Source organism: Wyeomyia smithii, chromosome 2 (assembly GCF_029784165.1).
Source record: "Wyeomyia smithii strain HCP4-BCI-WySm-NY-G18 chromosome 2, ASM2978416v1, whole genome shotgun sequence".
NCBI lineage: Eukaryota > Metazoa > Arthropoda > Insecta > Diptera > Culicidae > Wyeomyia > Wyeomyia smithii.
Window position 1 is genome coordinate 269,004,504 of NC_073695.1, and position 19,604 is coordinate 269,024,107.

General features: G+C 45.3%; 1 protein-coding gene and 1 pseudogene across 1 annotated transcript in view; one reads left to right on the forward strand and one right to left on the reverse strand.

Moving 5' to 3' along the window:
* LOC129722652 (putative polypeptide N-acetylgalactosaminyltransferase 9) overlaps positions 1-17,698 on the forward strand; it is a 31,482-nt gene extending 13,784 nt beyond the window's left edge. Inside the window, exons 4-5 of the mRNA XM_055676262.1 lie at positions 16,524-17,176; positions 17,231-17,698. Coding sequence (XP_055532237.1) covers positions 16,524-17,176; positions 17,231-17,623 — 1,046 coding nt within the window. The 3' untranslated portion in view covers positions 17,624-17,698. The remainder of the gene's footprint in view (positions 1-16,523; positions 17,177-17,230) is intronic.
* An 89-nt stretch (positions 17,699-17,787) lies between these two features.
* Positions 17,788-19,381, reverse strand: LOC129720600 (alpha-amylase 1-like; annotated as a pseudogene).
* Between the last annotated feature and the right edge of the window lie 223 nt (positions 19,382-19,604).

Here is a 19,604-nt window from a genome sequence, read left to right on the forward strand (position 1 = left end):
ATAGAGATAGAATCCTTCATCTCAGCCGATGAATTAGCCATCGAAGGATATGATCGCTGCAAGGAGGGGCCATTTAGCAGTCAACTGCTTCAAAAACGTTTTAACTGTTGGTAGAAATGCCAGTAGAAGACTTTTAAGAGGATCAGTTATGTTGAAATTTTCAAAAATCCAGTCCACAATATCTGAAAACTTCAGCAGTCCAGATTCTGGCTGAATCTTGGACGAAAAAGAAGGAACAGTTGGGTTTTTTGATGTTCCTGAAAGTGCCGGAAACTCCTTACTTGAATTCAGTTTTGCCAATCCCGGAGGAGTTTGCTTCGGATTTTCTACAGCACTTTTTTGTTTCTTAGTATCAGTCACTTCAGATGGAGACCTTCTCTGTCCTTTCCTAGGAAGCCTAGGAGAAGAAAGGTTTTTCCTCTTCCTAGATTTCCTGGGTTCAACAAAAGAAGATTCCCCAACTGAATCGTCAGAATCAGACTCTTCGGATGGCAAGACCTCGAAGAGATTCGGGGAAACCAGTTTGGTGGCAGCGGCCTCTTTGAGCATTTCTGCGAAAGTGCGCTTAGAGCGCTCTTTCAGAGACCGCTTGATCTTGTCTTGGCGCTGTTTGTACGCGGGACATGCAGACAGCTCATGCGGAGCCTGCCCACAACAAAGGCACTTTTCAGCACCCTTATTACAGGCGTCATCCGCATGTTGCTCTCCGCACTTGCCACAACGTGCTTTATTGCCACAGTGGGAGGCCGTATGGCCCAACTGTTTGCACTTGAGGCAATTCATTACCCACGGTACAAACAAGCGCACAGGCAGACGCACCTTGTTCACGAGCACATAGCTCGGCAGAGCAGACCCGGCGAAAGTCACGCGAAAAGAGTCTGAAGGGGTGTAAGTTTATACACCCTTGTCGAGCGATACTGAATGTAATTGCTTACATTCAAGTATCTTGGCAGGTTCAAGGCTAGAATCCTTGAAAAGGCCTTTTCCAGCCTTCAACAGGTCCTCGACAGTCAGACTCGATTCGCTGACCACACCGTCAATCTCAACTACGCGAGCTGGAATGTACACGTGGTACTCCCGCCTGAAGAACTCACAAGCAGCAATCTCGTTTGCTTGCTTGAGGTCGGACACCAAAACACGCAGCTTATTCGGGCGTACTTTGGTAATTTCTGTCACGGCTGTAAACCGTGCCAGATCTTTACATATTTGCATTGTGTTCAATGCTTTCACTTTCGGCCGGAAAAATACAGCCCCAATACCAACTTTGCCCTCCGGAAACTGCTTAAGCCGATGGGTAGCTTCCTGCGGGGTTCCATTCTTAACCCTTGGAACTTTGTATCCGGGAGGGCTAGGCGGTAAAACGAGCGGGTTTTCATCCCCGCGTTCGTCGTCCATGTTGGACGCGAAAGCCACACACGCAAAATGCCAATCAACAAATAATATTGTAGAAAAAAACCAAGAAAAAAAAACTACTTATCTTCTGCAGCCGCTTTCCACCGCAATCAGCGCACGGGCGATGCCAATCTCCAGTCCTTCACACAAGAGTCCGGTAGCAAAAGCTGCAGCTGCTCCAGCCACACAGCAGCACCAGTACAGCCAAACAGCAGTACGCCGGGTACTGGATCTCTCGCAGTAGCGACACAACGTACAGTCTGTGGCGTACGGTAGCAATAGGCGATGATGCGTTCCTTTGTCTTCAATAGACGACGGCAACGGGCAGCAGTGCACACGCAATATAATGCACGGTGACCTTGAAGGCGATTAACTGGTCGGCACTATCGAGATCGAAATGAAATTGCGACCGAACACGACGAGAGCACAATTCGGAATGATACTGTCATGTTATGGTATGTGTTAATAAATATTTGAATAAATCAATGTGGCATGTAATCACGGAATTTAACCGGTTACTGTCTGATCCGCTTCATTGCTATAGGTGAACTTGTTGCTTTGTGCCTAGCAGTGTTTGGTTCTGTAACAGGGACTTCGGAACCATCGACATTCTCCAATAGTTCACCTGAATCGCTATTTCTGTCAGACTCCGGTTGCACACCAATTTTCTTCAAGTGTGCCGAACTACGTCTGTATTCTTTGCCTGTTCGGTTAGATTTGATCACTGTATCTGCGCCTTTTTTCTGACAAACGATAAATTCCTCATTCGCGAATTGTGCATCAAGCTTATTAGATTTCCCCATTCTTTTTACTAAAACATTATCTCCTTCTATTATATCACTCTCCTTCGCTCCACGTCGCTTATCTGCATACTCCTTACCTTTTTGTTTTACTACAGCATCTCTTTCCCACACTTCTACATCTTCCTGAAAAGTCGAAATAGTTGGTAGCTTGCTGGGCCAATAAGGTATCGTGTTTAGAAGCTTCACACCATGCGAATCGCAGAATTCTTTGAATTCGAGGCAGTCTGAGCTAAACTGCGGTGCATTGTCGGCTTTTAACAATGTTGGTATTCCATACCTACTTAACGTGAAGTAAATGACTTGTATATTAGATTCTCAATGAAATCAATCAAATCAAATACCTGCTTAACATGACTGACAGCTCTCTAATGACGTCGCCGGCAGTTGTTTTATCCATTTCGCATATCTCCATGAAACGACTATAGCAGTCGATCACAACTAATAGAGATTGTCCTTCAGGAAGAGGGCCAAGAAAATCCAATGCCACCGTATGCCACGGAGAACTGGGAAGCTGGCTTCTTTGCATCGGTTCTGGAGGCACAGGAGCCGCCACCAACGTGCATCCTCTACAGTTTTTCACTAGATTCTCCACCTGCGAATCGATTTTAGGCCACCACACATTGGACCTTAAATGGTTTTTCATCATTGTAATCCACGGGTGCCCTTCGTGAGCCGTTTGCAGCACTCTATTCCTTAAGTCTTCTGGTATCACGTTGCGATCGCCTCGGAGAAGAACTCCCTGTAGCTCGCACAACTCATTAACTAAAACTCGATAAGCTACTGGAAGGTTTTGGATTTCGCCGCTAGCCAAAAGGTTTAAAATTTCCTGAATTTCCGGATCATCTCTCGACGCTTTCTCGATCTCTTTCCACTGTAGAGCAGACAAGCTTATGGCATGAGAAGCAACTTCTCGAACTAAGATTTCTTCCGCCGTGTCGAAAGGTGTGGGCTTTAACACAGGCAAGCGTGACAAACAATCAGCTATATTATCTTTGCCTGACATGAAAACAACCTTGTAATCAAAGGCCTGCAACCGCAACACCCATCGTTCGATGCGAGCGCACGGTCTGGATCGCACCGAGAAAAGGAAGCATAATGCCTTACAGTCGGTAAAAATGTCAAAAGATCTTCCCAATAAATAGTAATGGAAACGCTCGACCGCCCATACCAATGCCAGCGCCTCCTTCTCTGTCTGGCAGTAACGGCGCTCTGTCTCTGACAGTGATTTGGATGCAAAACTGATGATTCTATGCTGATTATTGCTATCGAATTGTATCAAGATTGCACCAAGACCACATGGGCTGGCATCAGCGATAACTGCCGCGCGGTCTTCCACTTTATAGAAACCAAGACATTTGACGTTTTCCATAGCCTCCTTGATAGTTTGAAATGATTTGGATTGTTCCTCAGTCCATTCAAACCTAACGTCTCTATGCAGAGGTTCATCGATCGAGGACAGCATCGGGATGAACTTGTTCATATAATTCGCGAGCCCAAGGAAGCTACGAACTTCCGCCTCGTTGCGTGGTTCCCTGAATGACAGTATAGCACTTATCTTCACTCTGGAAGGTGTGATTCCCTCTTGAGAAACTCTGTGGCCCAAAAAGTCGAGTTCACCTACCCTCAGTTGGCATTTCTCCCAGTTAAGCTCTACTCTTCGATCGTTCAATCGGGATATAACCTTATTTAAACGTTCATCATGCTGTTTCAAATCTTCCCCCTCGACGATCACATCGTCAAGGTACCAATAAGTTCCATCGCAGCCGCTGAGAATTTCGTCCATGGACTTCTGAAATAACTCAGGTGCCGTCACCAGACCAAACGGCAAACGCTTGAAGCGGTAAAGTCCTCGCGCCGTGATGAAAGTAGTTGCATCCCGAGACTCCTCATCTAGTTCGTCTTGAAGGAATGCCTCCTTGATGTCGAGTTTGCTCCACAAACGTCCTCTTCCAAGTTTCGCAAAGTAATCTTCGATGACAAGCATGGGGTGATGCTCATGCATAACTGACTCGTTTACTCGACGCAAATCGAGACATAAACGGGGCTCTCCATTAGCCTTACCCACTATCACTAATGGTGATACCCATGACGTAGGACCTGTTTTTATTTCAATTATATCACGTCGCAACATCTCATCTAGTTTTCTTCCAACGGCTTCTTCAAGTGGTATCGGAATTCTTCGCATTGGTTGAAAAACTGGCACAGCCTGAGGATCGATACGAATGTGTGCTTTAATACCCTTGATTTTGGTGAAAGGCTGTATCTTTATGCTATCGATGTTCGTGCCAACTTTGAGTACTCCCAACCTTTTCGCGGTATCATCGCCTAATAGACATCGCTGGCCTCCCGCCACAACGAAGAATTCTGCTTGAACGGTATTTCTGCCAGCAACTATGTCTGCCACGAATGATCCTCGAATTGTCAGCGCATTATGGCTGCCATAAGCACGAAGAATCCGAGAGCTGCCTTTTTTAGTCGATACTATTGTTATTCTTTGGCTCTTCAATGCCTCCCAAGCTTCCTCGGTAACAAGATTGGCACACGCCCCAGAGTCGATAAGCATTTCAACACGGACTCCACCGACCATGCCAACGATTACGTTTGATTCATTGCCTGAATAGAAGGCATAGTAAACTTTTGTTTCTCTCTCGTCTTCGGGTGCAGATGTCGTGTCTTCCGATCGTAAAACCTCATCTATCGCTTGAACGCGTTTGTCTGGTTCACGACCCATCGAATGTCGTCTCGTCTTGCGACATAGCATCGCGAAATGGCCGTAGCTTTTACAATTTCTACATTGCTTTCCACGAGCAGGACATGCAGCTGAAATAGCAATATGTCCTGGCCGACCACAATTATAGCACGACTTCTCAGATGATCTCACAAATTGCGATACGGGTTGTCCTTTCTTATGCTTTACCTGCTCTACTTTGAAAACTTTTTCCGGAGGCTGTGAGGGAGACATGTCCTCGACTTGTTTATTTACACTTTCTTGCGCGATGCCCAACGCTTCAATTTCAGGAAAACTCAACTATTTCATCAAAACTATTCTGCGTACTTCGTTTGAAGAGCATCCCTCAACAACGGCGTCCGTAAGATAAATCTCGCATAGTATTTGGCTGATTTCCCAGCCATACTTCTCAAAACCGCACTCTGCGACCTGTTGCTTCAGGCGAATGATAAAGTCGGCGAAACGTTCCCCCGAATTTTGTTTGATCGACCGAAGCTTGCGGCGCTCCGACGTACTTTGGTGACGCGGCTCGAAAAATTCATCTAATCTTTCAACCGCCAGATCGTACCACTTTGGTTGCAGCGGAACGTGATCATGACCTTTCAAATTTTTGAAAATCAACTGCAGCGCCGGGCAGCCGAAATGCAAAAGTTTTGCCCGCATGGCATGCTGGTCGGTTATATCGTAAGCCGCAAAATAGCACTCTAGTGATTCTTTCCACGATTTCCATTCTCGTCCCAGTTTACTCGCTTCGATTTGGTCACATCGGAAAGGCGGAATCGGTCGTGAGTCTTGCATCTGCAAATGGAAGTGTGATACAAGTTGATTATTTCACTCTACACACGTAGGCCAAATCTCAGATACAACAACACGCACACCAAATTACATTCTATTCAGGTGAATTCTACCAATTCACGCTAGCAGGAGAATTCTGAGAATTCTCGCAATTCGTTTTCAAAACGCTCACTTTATACTCAGGGAGATTCTTCTAAACTCCGCCATTATTGAAATTATTAACTGGAGAATTCTGCTAATTCTCGCAAACCTCGGAAATTCAATTATCTCCGCTACTACTCACTGGAGAAACCTATCGATTCTCGCTAAAATACCCGCGCCATTTTCGTGGGATATTTTTTTTTCTTCATAATTTGCAATGTGTACCAAATTGTCGGCGTCGTTCTATTAGAAAACTGTACTCTGACGACCCGAAAATTGCACTTTGATGTTTTTCCCATCTTTTCAACAACACTTTCTACCATTACTTTTGAAGGAGAAAGAACTGTGTATTTGATATTTTCGATTAATTACCTTTTCTGCTATATCCTCGTCGCCAGATTGTAAAATTGCGAACCGTCCTCTTTCGTGTCTGCTCTAATCCCCGATCAGAGCCGAACTTCTCCGCTTACACGTTCACCAAAACTCTCCTACTCTCAAGGTGGTTACTTTTTAATTCGTACACCGTAATTAAAGAAAAAGTAATATTAGGTGAACGGGAATTATCTTTCATAAGGGCGCAATACACTACACTGCTCTAAGAAACTACTACTCCACTTTCAAACATTGCGATTAACTCGTTCTTTAGGTGGATTGCGTCGTCAAGACGAATCGTCTTGGACAATTTCAGCAGCCAGAGGAAAGGTTTTTGCTTCGTCGATACACAACTGTTTTACGGCACGAACAGCTTGAAATGGAGCACTAGATAAGCCGTACGTTACGGTAGACAATCGGTACACATCTGGTTCTTCTGTTTCGTTGGTTCGCCACAAAATTTTTTGAAAGCTGTGATGCTTTTGGGCCAAGTTGACTTGTCGATACATCTTAGAGAGATCAGCCATGAAAGCGATTTTGTGTCGGAACCTTGATACGATGTCACTAAGCTTTGATTGAATTACCGGACCAACAAGCAGATTGTCATTCAATGATCTTCCATTTGTCGTTACTGCCGGGCCATCGAACACCACGCGACATTTTGTTGTGCTGCTATCAGGTTTTTCGACTGCATGGTGAGGCAAAAAGTAATGCTCTCCTGGGGCGAGATCCATTTCGTTCAGACAAACAACTCGATATATGTGACCCAAAGCGATGTGTTCGTTCATAAACTCCTCGTGATCGTTTGCCAGCAACCAGTTTTGTTTTACTCACCTTTCAGTAGATTTTAGACGTCGCAACGCTAACACCTTTGATTCACCAAGGTCTGGACAATTGGGTTAAAACGGTAATTCGACTACATAACGGCCATTTTCTTGTCGAACATGAGTACTAACAAAATGTTGTTCAGCTAGAGTTTCTTCAGTAGTACGCTTGGTTTCGTCACCGCAACTTTCTAACTCCCAAAACAGCCTCAAAGTATTGTCCAACATTTCATTTGTCACTACCGCTGCGATTATCGGTTTTTGAATCTCCACCCTTCCACCAACGACCCATCCAAAAACGGTTTCTTGTAGAACAGGACTGCCATTCAGTAACGGAATACGGTTAGACCTTAGTGTAAATATCCATGCCTAGCAGTACATTAACGCGATCGGGAGTATTAAAGGTTGGATCTGCTAGCGTAAGTTTCTCGGGAATTTGCAGCAAATCTGATTTGAAAGATTCCACCGACAACTCGACAGGTTAACGGTAAACGACAGCAGTATTGAGTAGAATATGGCGTCTAATCGAAATGGAACGATATGGCTCTGAAATGCTAGGATTCGACACGATTGGATTTCTGGTTGTCTGCAACGGGTTTCGCAGAAGCGCTTGGACCTGGCGCAACCGGTAAAGATGTAGCAGGATCCAAATGCAGTAACGTATGATGCTCTTTCTGGCAGTTCCAACAAAGGCTTCGAGTACATTGATTAGCAGTGTGATTAAGCGACAGACAATTGGAACACAAACTCAACGGTTGATTTTCTCGCAACGTTGTTTGGGCGGTAGCTCCAAGAACGCTTCGCATTGGTTAATGCAGTGATTTTTACGACAAAGAAAGCAACTAATCCACGTGCCACAGTATTAGCTGCAACCGGTCGCTTTCTCAGAGGAGAGCGACCCTTGTTCAAAGGTGTGAAAGAAGAACGACCACCTTGCGAGGATTCACAACTCTTGGAAATGCAGTCCAGATTCTCCAGCACTCGACAATGATTACTCAAAAAATTCACCATTTTTCTCCAGGATGGCACTACGGCTTCGCCTAAATCTGCTTCATACGATCGACATGTTTTCGCATCTAGGCGCATCATTACCATCTGAACGAAAATTAATTCCGATTAACGATCTAACTCAAACCCCAAGGAAGACAAAGCTCTAATGTGCTTCAAAAAACTATCGACTAGCGACCGTCATAGTTGGGATTCGAAAAATATTAGTCAAATGCTTCTCCGTAAGCCACCGTTAATTTTCGTAACGACGAATTAATGCATACCAAAGGAAAGTGAATGTCTCCTCATCGCACTGTAAGTCGCGAGCTTCACCACACAAACACATTCGCAAATAATGCAATTGAACGATTGCATCGTCGTCTAGATTTTCTCGTCGTTGAATGAAAGTATTAAACTGGTTGCGAAAATAAAGCCAATGTTCATAATGGCCATCAAATTAGGGAGAGGAGTATCGGGCAACTTGGCTTGATGGACCTTTTCAGAATTTTCTGCTTTAACGGATGTGTCAGACGCATTGGGCTCGACGGCGGATTAGAAATCGACACTCATCAAGCAGCTCCTCGATTGCAAAAATTTGCTGATTCACCTCGTCGAGATTGTCCTGTTTTACAAGACAATACAGCTTCAACCGGGCCTCACGCAGCTGAGCACTTAAATCGACGACTACCTCCGTCTTATCATCTAACCCATCGACATCGCCATCAGCAGGGAAACTTTTCACCGCGTCTAACAACCTGGTCGCTCGTTCCTGCACGGCCCCAATCACTCTATTGAAGGAAACAATCTGGGTCTTTTTTTTTTCAGTCATATTTGTTAACGGTAGGTCATACACGGTTACGCTCAATATGGATTTTGCGCTTGCTCAAAATAAATTCAAAGCGGGCTCAGGTCACTTACCTTTTGCGATGGCGGATTCCTATTGTTGTATCGGCGTCAACTGCCGTCTTTCTCTGCAGCGATGGCCGGCGACGTCCGTAGGCACACGGTTTGATAATTTCGGCACACTTTTTATGTGCTTTTTGGCACTCAAACCAGCTTCAATTTTCCTTTTTCGATACTTTTTCCGTTTGTTCACTCGGTCAAGGTCAATAGCAATGTTACTTGGCACGATAAATGTTCTCGGTACACACACGGCACTGTCACTCGATAGGTAGTTACAAAATATCACGACGAATATAGTTTTTCCACTAACGATTCGGCGGTAAAATTTGTCCGGACTTTCGATTTGCAAGTGGGAACACAGCCACAAATTGCCTCAACACTCGAAAAAATCACGCGTCTCGCTGAACGTGTCTGAACACAAGGGCGAAATGTGCCGGCGCCAGGCACTTTCAGCGCTTAGAAGAGCGAATCCCTTGTTCGGGTGTCTCACTCGGTATTGTTCGCATGGCTTTGCGTGCGTCGTGTGCTCAGCGCACACTAGCTCCGGTACGACTATAGTCTTTTTCACTCGGAGAGTTTCATTTGTCGAAACGATTGCCACGTTGCCGTTTCATCCATCCGACTCGAAGGACCAAAATGTTCGGATCATAATGGATTCGAGACGGTGGACTGTATTTCCTATAGATCGCTGAGCCAAGGATGGATGAAGGGCATTTCAAATTTGTTTTTCGTATCGATCGGCACACAATGTAGGAACAAATCGGTGTAATTTTTAATATCGAAACAACACAATTTATTCGGAACGTCGGAACTTTTATTTCTTATCTCGGAACACGTAATTTTAGGTTATATTGTACTTATCTTTGCAACGGTCGAAGTAAAAAGAGAGCTTGACTAGATAATTCTTTGGTTTTTATAGAAACGTTTATCAAAGGATTCCCATATATTCCCGCATCTCGTCTAATATTGATTGCGATGTTTTCTCTTTGGGTCGTCAATAAATTTCGCTGCGTTGAACATTGATCGGTACACCCAACGCAAACGGGGAATATTTTATTACTTTTGGGCAATTTTTTATTACTTTTTGTGTCTTATGACTGCGCATTATACACAAAAAGTAACAAACAAAAAGTAATAAAAATTATGACGGCCACACGCTTGTATGTGTTTCTGCAGAAGAACATACAACCAAGCACCGAAATGCATGTGTTGGCAAGACTTCACTCGCTGCATTTGTATTGATGCAACGATCTGGCTCATTTTTGTCTCCCTTCATCCACACACAATCAGAATCTCAACCGTCAACCTCAAATGTCCAATTAGAAACACTTTCGTTTCGTCCCCCAGTGTTTACTTGAAATGGAAATATGTAATACTGTCTGACCAGAGTTGCCGAAGTTGCGAATATTGTTCTGGATGGGCACGAGTTTTGTATATTCAAACAGGTCCAAATGAGTTTTCATGAACCAATGATTATGTGCTGTAAATAGCTTGCAAGAAAGCGAATGTTTTTATTTTTCTCTAACGCAGTTTACAGATCGTGATGTCATTTTAAAGCGCATTTCAAGTCTTTGAAATCATCAACGTTTGCATACTCTATGACGGGGAAATGTTTCTTGGCAGCTCTTGTCATATTTTTTCGCTACTCCGTATGCATACAACGAGCGAACTAATACACGCCCACCGGATGAATTGGAGATTGAAAAAACTTGTAAGGCTAATGACATACTGAGGCGTCAAATGAAGCGAAGCAAAAAGCGTCGCAAAAGCGTCAGAGCTACTTCTTCGAACGTCTATATGAAACGCTCGAACCGGTCATACTGGAGCGGCAAAGACGCGTCGATAGAGGCGGCGAAACAGAACGAGTAGTGTTTTGACGCGCGTATATGTACGCGGTAATACCATATCCAGACTAAATCTTTTACCGCCAGGTGCTTTATATTTGCTTTGTTTTGGTTTGGTAATTAAAAACAGCAAATAAATACATTTCCGTTTAGAAAATGTTAAAATGTTTAGAAGAGGGTTGTGCAGTAAATCCATATTCAGACTAAACCTGATATCGCCAGGTACTTAATATTTGCTTTATTTTGGTCCTAAATCTTAAAAAAGAAAAAAAGTAGGATAGAAAATACTATCGGGAAAAATTTTCAGGTCGTCGGGAAAATAGCATTGATATTATTGATTGATAGTGTTGAGTTTTGATTTGAATGGCCAGAAATCTAGCATGCTGAACTTCTTTGGTCGCGAAAATGCAAGCCGCTGAGTAACTAGCTGTGCTCTCATTGGTTATTCAAATCCTAACAGATATTATAAACTAGTTGAACGTTGCTCGGGGACAACGGGTTTAAAATTTAGAATAATTTCTTATTTTTTTTACTACGTCTGTAGCGCAACTCACTTCAGTAATATCATTTTATTTTATAAAAAAATCTCTGTTTACTAAAAACGTAATTTACCGTGCTTGAAGAAGCAAAAAAATCTTCATTGGACGAATTCATATTTCCTTTAAACAAAACCGCTATTGGAATCTAGGAATATGACAACACAACGCAATTGCGACGCTCGCTCCAGTATGTCATAGGAAGCTTCACCCAACGCTTCTGTTTATTCCGCTTCTCAAACGCTCAACGCTTCGCTTCATTTGACGCCTCAGTATGTCAGTAGCCTAACATGTGCAACTTATGCGACGGTGTGTGATTTTTTTTGACTTGAGGTGGAGAGGGAGCATTTTTCGACAGAAAAAACGTTGCATGTGGTTGAAACGACCATTATTAGATAGCCGTACTCTCATAACACGTGCTAAATATATGACAGTATGTGTTGTTACTTGACTGGAGAAGAATTTTATTGCTTTTTAAGTAATGGATTTGTTACCTAAAAGGTAATTTTGCGCTATTGCTTCTAAAGTAATAAGGAAAAGTTTTGCGTGTACTTACTTCGCTTCGGTACGAACAGAATCTCTGGATGCTTTATAAGCATCCCAGTTGGACGTGATTTTGGCCCTGTTGAACAAGCGTCTAGCCTTCCGACAAAGGTTACTAAGAGCTTCGTTCCACCAGGACACATCACGGCAGACTGTCCGTTTCGTAAACGGACAGTTTGAATCTGAAGCTTCCGTGATCCTATGCTGTTGGTCACTAGCTGCGATATCCAGTTTAACCGGAGTTCGAATTTTTATATGGCAGGATGTTCTTGAGCTAACCAGATGTTCCTTGAAAAAGTTCCAATTGGTTTTCTTAGGATTCCTTAAGTGTTCTTCTCTGAGAGGAGTAGCCTCGATGTCAAATCTGATATGTCCATGATCTGATAAACTAGGTTCATCGGAGGCCCCGCAGGCCGTCTTCCACTTGATCGAGCCACTTTGCTCGCTGCGCGTCCCGTCGCCTAGTTCCAGTCGGGTCGTTATCAACAACCATTTTCTCCGGGTTGTCGTCTGACATCCTAAAGACATGCCCAGCCCACCGTAGTCTCCCGATTTTCGCCGTTTGAACGATGAGTGGTTCTCCCAGTAGCTGATGCAACTCGTGGTTCATCCGCCTCCGCCATGATCCATCTTCCATCTGCACTCCACCACAGATGGTACGCAGCACGTTCCGTTCGAAAACCCCAGGGGCGCGTTGGTCCTCCACGAGCATGGTCCAGCTTAATAAACTAGGCAGAGTTTGTAGTTCACGTCTTTATTGATAAAGGTTTTGAAGGAGAACGCTCAACCGAACAGTCCCAATTTTGTTCGCAGAATTCGAAATGGCCCTTGTGGCAGCGGCTTCGTGAATATATCTGCAACTTGCTCGTTGGTTGGTACATATAAAATCTTGAACAAGCCTTTCTGGATCTTCTCACGGATGAAGTTGTACCGGATATCCACGTGCTTCATCCGCTTATGGTCCCGAGGTTCCTCTGCGATTCGTATACAAGCATGATTGTCCTCGAATATCGGCACTGGTTAATTGAATGTAGTTCCGAGCTCACTCATCAAATTCCGCAACCATATTGCTTCACAAATGGCTTGGCTGAGCGAAACATATTCTGCTTCTGTTGATGATAGTGCCACAGTTGTCTGGTTCTGGTCATCCAAGACACTGTTGCACCGTATACTTGAAATAGGTTTCCGGAAATCGACTTACGATCTTCCTTGTCTTTTCCCCAATCAGCATCCGCGTAACACAGTAAGGGTTCGGCATTCTCATGTCATTGGTACACCAGTCCAAGGTTGATAGACCCTTTCAGATACCAGAGTACTCGCTTCAGTCCAGTGTGTATCAGTTGGTTCCGCTTGAAACTTACTAAAGAAGTTGACAGCTGTGCATGTGCAAATGTCCGGTCTAGACGACAAGGTCAAGTATGTCAGGCAACCTATTAGCTTCGTCAGGGGTTCATCTTTTCTGCAGTCCAGCCTCGGTTCCAATGGGGTGCTTACCGGATTACAGTCTGCCATACCGAAGCGCCTTATCAAATCTGTTATGTATTTCGGCTGGTTGATTTTTATGGATCCTTGGTTAAAGTCACGATTCACCTTTAATCCCAAATAGGGCTTCAACTCGCTCATATCAGTCATCTCAAATCGCTTGATTAGTTCCGATTCTATTTTCGCCACCGCGTCCAGGCAGCTTGAAACTAGGATAATATCATCTACGTACAGGAGTAGCTAAACGACCGTCTTCCCCGCTTTTCTCCAGTACAGGCAGCTATCCAGATTTGACTTTTTAAAACTCAGCTTCAGCACGTAAGCGCTAAATTGCTCGTTCCAACTCCTCGGAGCCTGCTTCAGTCCGTACAATGACTTTTTCAGGCAGCATACGAGCTGTGGATCACCATTCTCTAATCCTTCAGGTTGGCGCATGTAGATTTCCTCCTTCAGTAGACCATTTAGGAAGGCGGTTTTAACGTCCATCTGATGAACGAAGAACCCCGCCTGGTTTGCCACCGCCAACAGCACACGAACCGTAGTGATCTTTGCCACAGGAGCATATGTGTCTTCGTAGTCGAATCCTTTCCTCTGGGAACCATCGATCCTTTGGACTTCCTCACTGCGACCAGAATCGTAGATCTATTGTGAGATATGCCCGGGTGTCTGCTGTATCCCGCACTTCTGTTAATAGCAATACCTCTATTGATAAGTGGCATGCTTATTATTATTGTTCATCAGTGCTTGTGTGTAAATGTGCTACTCTTCCTTACACGCTTACTGTTCTACTATACCGATATATTCGTTCCTCTTGCCAAATATCACCAATTATAATTCCCAGGAGAAGTTTCGTCGTGCGTCCTTCTGGCCAGTTTTATTGATAAGAGGGACTTATTTTTTGTAAAAAGGACTTCCACGCAAAGGTATTTGTAGATTTCAGCGTAAAGGAAGGGTAACTGGTGGGGAGCCTGAGAATAAACCCATGCTTAAGTCCTTTTTGACATCGGATGGCCTGCCTGGTTCTACTAAGATTCGAACCCACGACCATCCGCTTGACAAAGCGGACTCTGTAACCTTGCGGCTACGCAGCTCCCCTTCACAAACGGTAACAGTCGACGGTACAGAATTTGAGAGAGTACCTTGTAGGTAGCGTTCAGCAACGTGATTGCCCGGTAGTTGCAGCAATCCAACTTGTCTTTTTCGTGGATGGGCTACACTGTACCCTCCATCCACTCCTCCGGTACTACCTCCTCCTCACAAATCTTGGCAATAACCCAGTTAAGAGCCTTGATTCTCCACCGTGTTTTAACAGCTCGCTGGAGAGTTGGTCAGCTCCAGCGGCTTTATTGTTTTTCAGCCGGCCGATCTCCTCTCTAACCTTCTTGGTCGTGAGAAGGTTGCCGTCCAAGTCCCTGCACATGTCGGCTTGTGGCACATAGCTTTTGCGGGAACTGTTCAGCTTCTCGTAGAACTTTCGTATGTCATTCACACGGTACAGTTCCTCCATCGCCGCGCGATCTCGATCTTCTTGCTGGCGCTTCTTCTTCCGTAAGACCGTAAGTCGGTAACGCTCCACGTTCGCCCTCGTTTGGTGTTGCAGCATTCTCGCTCGTGCTGCATTCTTCTCTTCCACTAACTGTTTGCACTCGTCGTCAGGCCAGTCGTTTTTTCCTGTTCGGAACCGTTGTACCAAGTGCCGCTACAACAGTACTACCTGCGGCTGATCGAATGTCCCTCCAGCCATCTTCAAGGGTAGCTGCGCCAAGGTGCTCTACCATTGGTAATGCTGCTTCCAGCTGCTGCGCGTACTCCCGTGCAACTTCGGCGTCCCGTAGTTGCCCGATGTTTGGTCGCGGTGGGCGACTTTGACGCGTGTTTCGCACCGTCGAAAGTTTTGAGCGCATGCACTTGTAAGTCAGGTGATCTCCAGGTGGCTTTGTGGATGTCTTCGCGGGGGAAGAAGGTACTTCCGACTACTATACCGCGGGAGGATGCAAAGTTCACACATCGTTGGCCGTTATCATTTGATGCGGCGTGCAGGCTATCCGGCCCGATCACCGGTCTGTACATTGCCTCTCGTCCTACCTAAGCGTTCATATCATCGACGACGATCTTAACGTCCCGTTGCGGACAGCTGTCATACATCTGCTCCAGCTGCGCTTAGAACGCTGCTTCCTCATCGTCGGCTCTTCCTTCGTGTGGACAGTGCCCGTTGACGATGCTGTAGTTGAAGAACCGGCTTTTAATTCTCAAATTACACATCCTCGAACTGATCGGCTGCCACCCGATCACGCGTTGGCGCATCCTACCCAGCACAGCCCGTTCCGAGCTCGTTGGTGGTGCCACAGCTCAGATAAAAGGTAGCCTCTCGATGTCCGCTTTTCCATACCTTCTGCCCCGACCAGCAAAGTTCCTGCAGTGCCACGATTTCGAAGTTACGTGGATTGAGTTCATCATATACGATCCTGTCGCAGCCGTGATAGCCTAACGATCAAAGCTCTGTTTAGAGTCCCACGCTGACACCAGGACGTTGATCTGCCGCTCCTAACATGGAGATCAGACGCTGTTTTGAGCCGCCCCATCTTAGTGTACAGACGCTCAGGTTGGCGAAGCATTTCCTCTACCGCCTAGATATGGTTACCGCGTCAACGATCGCGTCGCACCTTCTCACATGGCAACATTGCCCAGGCAACGCCTACCAGTTGGGTCCATGTTTCACCTGGCAGTCTATTGTATCATATGGCTCGTGGAGGCGTGAGATAGGAACTTGTGAAGACCGGAGCTAAGTATGACGCTCCTTTTAAGTTGTCAACTCACCATTTGAAGCCCAAACAGAATAAAAAAAATGTTAATTATTCAATCAAAAGAAACACACGAGTTTCAAAATCATAGTTTTTTTTTTCAATCCCATGAAAAGAAACTTAGTCAATTCGCAAATCATCATAAACAATGCGATGGTTGAGCTCTTTGTAAAAACCGCATAGAATCCAAAATTCTTCGAATCTGTGTATAAAACTACGAAAGTTTTCATCTCTTTCTATGAAAAATACACTAGAAAACAGCATAGAATTCGGAATCCGTTTAGGAAAACTGTGTCAATTTTAAAATTTACGTAAAGTAGATTCCTAAATTTTTCCCGCATTACGTAGTTTCTAACTAAATCACACTTACAGGCTGGCTAGAGGCTCTGCTGGATTCGGTGGCCCGGGATTGGCGAACGATCGCTATCCCAACGATCGACTGGATCGACGAGAAAGATATGCACCTGCGCACGGATAACGCTCCCTCCTATTACGGTGCGTACGATTGGGATTTGAACTTTGGCTGGTGGGGCCGTTGGAGCCGGGTGAATCAACCGAAGAATAAACTGGAACCGTTCGATACTCCGGCGATGGCCGGAGGTTTGTTTTCGATCAATCGCACCTTTTTCGAGCTGCTCGGGTGGTACGACGAGGGATTCGATATCTACGGCATCGAAAACATTGAGCTGTCGATGAAAAGTTGGATCTGCGGAGGTCGAATGGTGACGGTTCCCTGTTCCCGGGTGGCACACATCCAAAAAACCGGTCATCCCTATCTGCAGGAGGTGAAGAAAGATGTTGTTAGGGCAAATTCATTGCGGCTTGCTGAGGTGTGGATGGACGAATACAAACAGGTTATTTTCGACATCTACGGTATTCCCAAGTATCCCCAAGAAGAGCTGGGGGATGTCTCTAGCAGAAAGGAAGTCAGGCGAAAAGCTAATTGTAAAACTTTCCGCTACTACATCGAAACCGCCTTTCCGGAGATGAAGAGTCCTCTCATAGAAGGCGCTTTCCACGGGGAGGTAAGTTTGATCTATTTCTGTCTCAACCATAAAGCTCTACAGAACTTATTTTAGGTAAAAAACAAAGCCCTCGGAAATGACACCTGCCTGGAGTATGACCCGGACAGCAACAAGGTCGCCATGGCCGCCTGCAATCACAACCAAACCTATCAGTATTGGGCGCACAACTATTATGAAGAGCTGAACACCGTCAAGCACTGCCTGGACTACACTGGAGATTCTCTGGGGGTGTACAGATGCCATCGATCGAGACAGAATCAAGCCTGGCAGTACGTTATCGAAACGGGACAAATCAAAAGTCCAAAGTATGGCGGCTGTTTGGGGTTGAACACGGTGGACCACAGGACGCTAGTGGTAGAGCCGTGCGATGACAAGCGAGACTCGCAAAAGTGGCTCGTAACGCTCGTAAATCTGGACGTGTCGTTTTTTGGCCAAACCCCAAAGTAAGGTTTTGTGAAGTGGGTGCGTGCAATAGAAGCAATTTTACTAGCGATAGGAACGTTTTTTTTTGTGATATATTCAAACTGCCATGTATAAACTTTTTACTGAATCATTATTTATATCTGCAGTTGGAAAAACTTTTTCCATTCTTTCTTTAACTTTTATTTCGGCTACATTCCCTCTTCTGGTTTTATTTTTTCACTAGCCAGTAACACAAGAAACGGTTCATCACTCTGGCTCGATAGGAAAACGGTCGCTTTTCCATTTTCATCAACCAGCACCGGTGTTCCGGTGCACTCATTGTTCTCCAGCTGTCCGCTGATGATATCACAGTAGATGCCCGCCTCCAAGCAGGTGTGTAAGGTCGCAAACAAATTGAGTGAAATCTCGGCATTGATCGCAACAAAGCCGACCTTTCCTCGGCAAAATGCCAACTGATTTTGACCATTGTCAACCCAACTGGTGACCGGCAGGCCAACAACTGCAGTTCTGAATTTGAGCATTTTACGGACCACACTCCAGCGATGTTCGCAGTTCCATCTGCCGTCCCACAGGCCTTCATCGTTCCAACCGACCGACGCGATTTGTCCTTTCGCATCGACGGGCGGACCATCGTCGGTGTTTGTGAAATCGTAGGAACTCATGATAACCGGGGTACCGTAGCGATGCGCCATCATGAACACCAGCGCGATCATTTACGAACGAGAATACTTGTGGCTAACGACCGCTGGCAGGTCGTCAATTCGCTGTTGGCGTTGTAATACTGGATTATCAAGAAATACGATCGATTTCTCCCTAGGAATGTAGCCTAGTCTGGTTCCGAGGTTGACCATGTAGTGAAATGGTTTTCGCTTAAACATGATCGCACCCATGTCGTACGCAAAGCGATACTCCGAAATCATTCCCATCGCCACGTATTCCTTCCGATACAAACCCTCGACAGTCAAGTCTTCAACATCCTGATAAATGAAAGGTCGACTGCCTGCTGGAAATCCAGCCGTGGTGTTTAAATTTTCCAGCTTTGAATAAATTGCCTGAAAAATATGGTTACTTGTGGTTACTTGTCAATGTGATCATAGCGAAAACACTTCTCACCTGCAAATCGTATGGCCACATATTTTTCGCAAACCTTATATTAAATCCTGCCACACCCATTGCGATCAGCTTATTAAGAAAGTCCGTAATTCTTTGTCGAACCCTCGCGATACCCAAGTTCAAGTCAGGACGATCATCGAGCTGACAGTTACGAACTTCGTGTGGTTCGCTAATCTCTAATACTGTGCAAGCGTCATTGAAATCACCTGCTCCGTAAGGAGCGTCCGGATAGTCTCGAATGCTAGGATTAGCAATAGATCCAGCGGTACCACGAGCGGACCCATTCCCTGCTGCCATATGATTAAGTACAACCTCCACGTAGATTCTTACCCCAGCGTCGTTGCAAGCCGCAATCGTGGATCGTAGCTGCTGCTCATCGCCGGATCGTCCTGTGATTTTGTACGAAATCGGTTCGTACCGTTCACGCCAGGATCGATTCGGCAGGATGCGGACCTCATTCACCGGCGACAGTTGGACGGCCCCAAATCCACCGGACGGTCCCAGATATTGTCGACATTCCGCTTCCACGTCAGCGAATGTCCATTCGAACAGCTGCACGATTGCGGAGCGTTTGGGAGAGTCTGTAAAGTGCGGATTAAATTGGCCATGAATCGTAGTTGACTGTGATAGCAAGAGTAAAATTGGTACTACAAAGATAGGTGCTGCCATGGTGACTAACAACTGGGTAGAGCGAGTGGTTTGCCGTGATGAACGACCGATGAAATTACTGTTGATAAGTTAGCATCTTGTTGCGCTTCCGTTCGATCTTCAGTGGTACATGCGATCGACAATGACAGGCGATAGTGGGAACAAGGGTATATTTAAGCTCAGTGCACATTTCATTTGGCGTTATTTAGTTATAGGTGGTTATTTTCCTAAATTATTAAGTTGA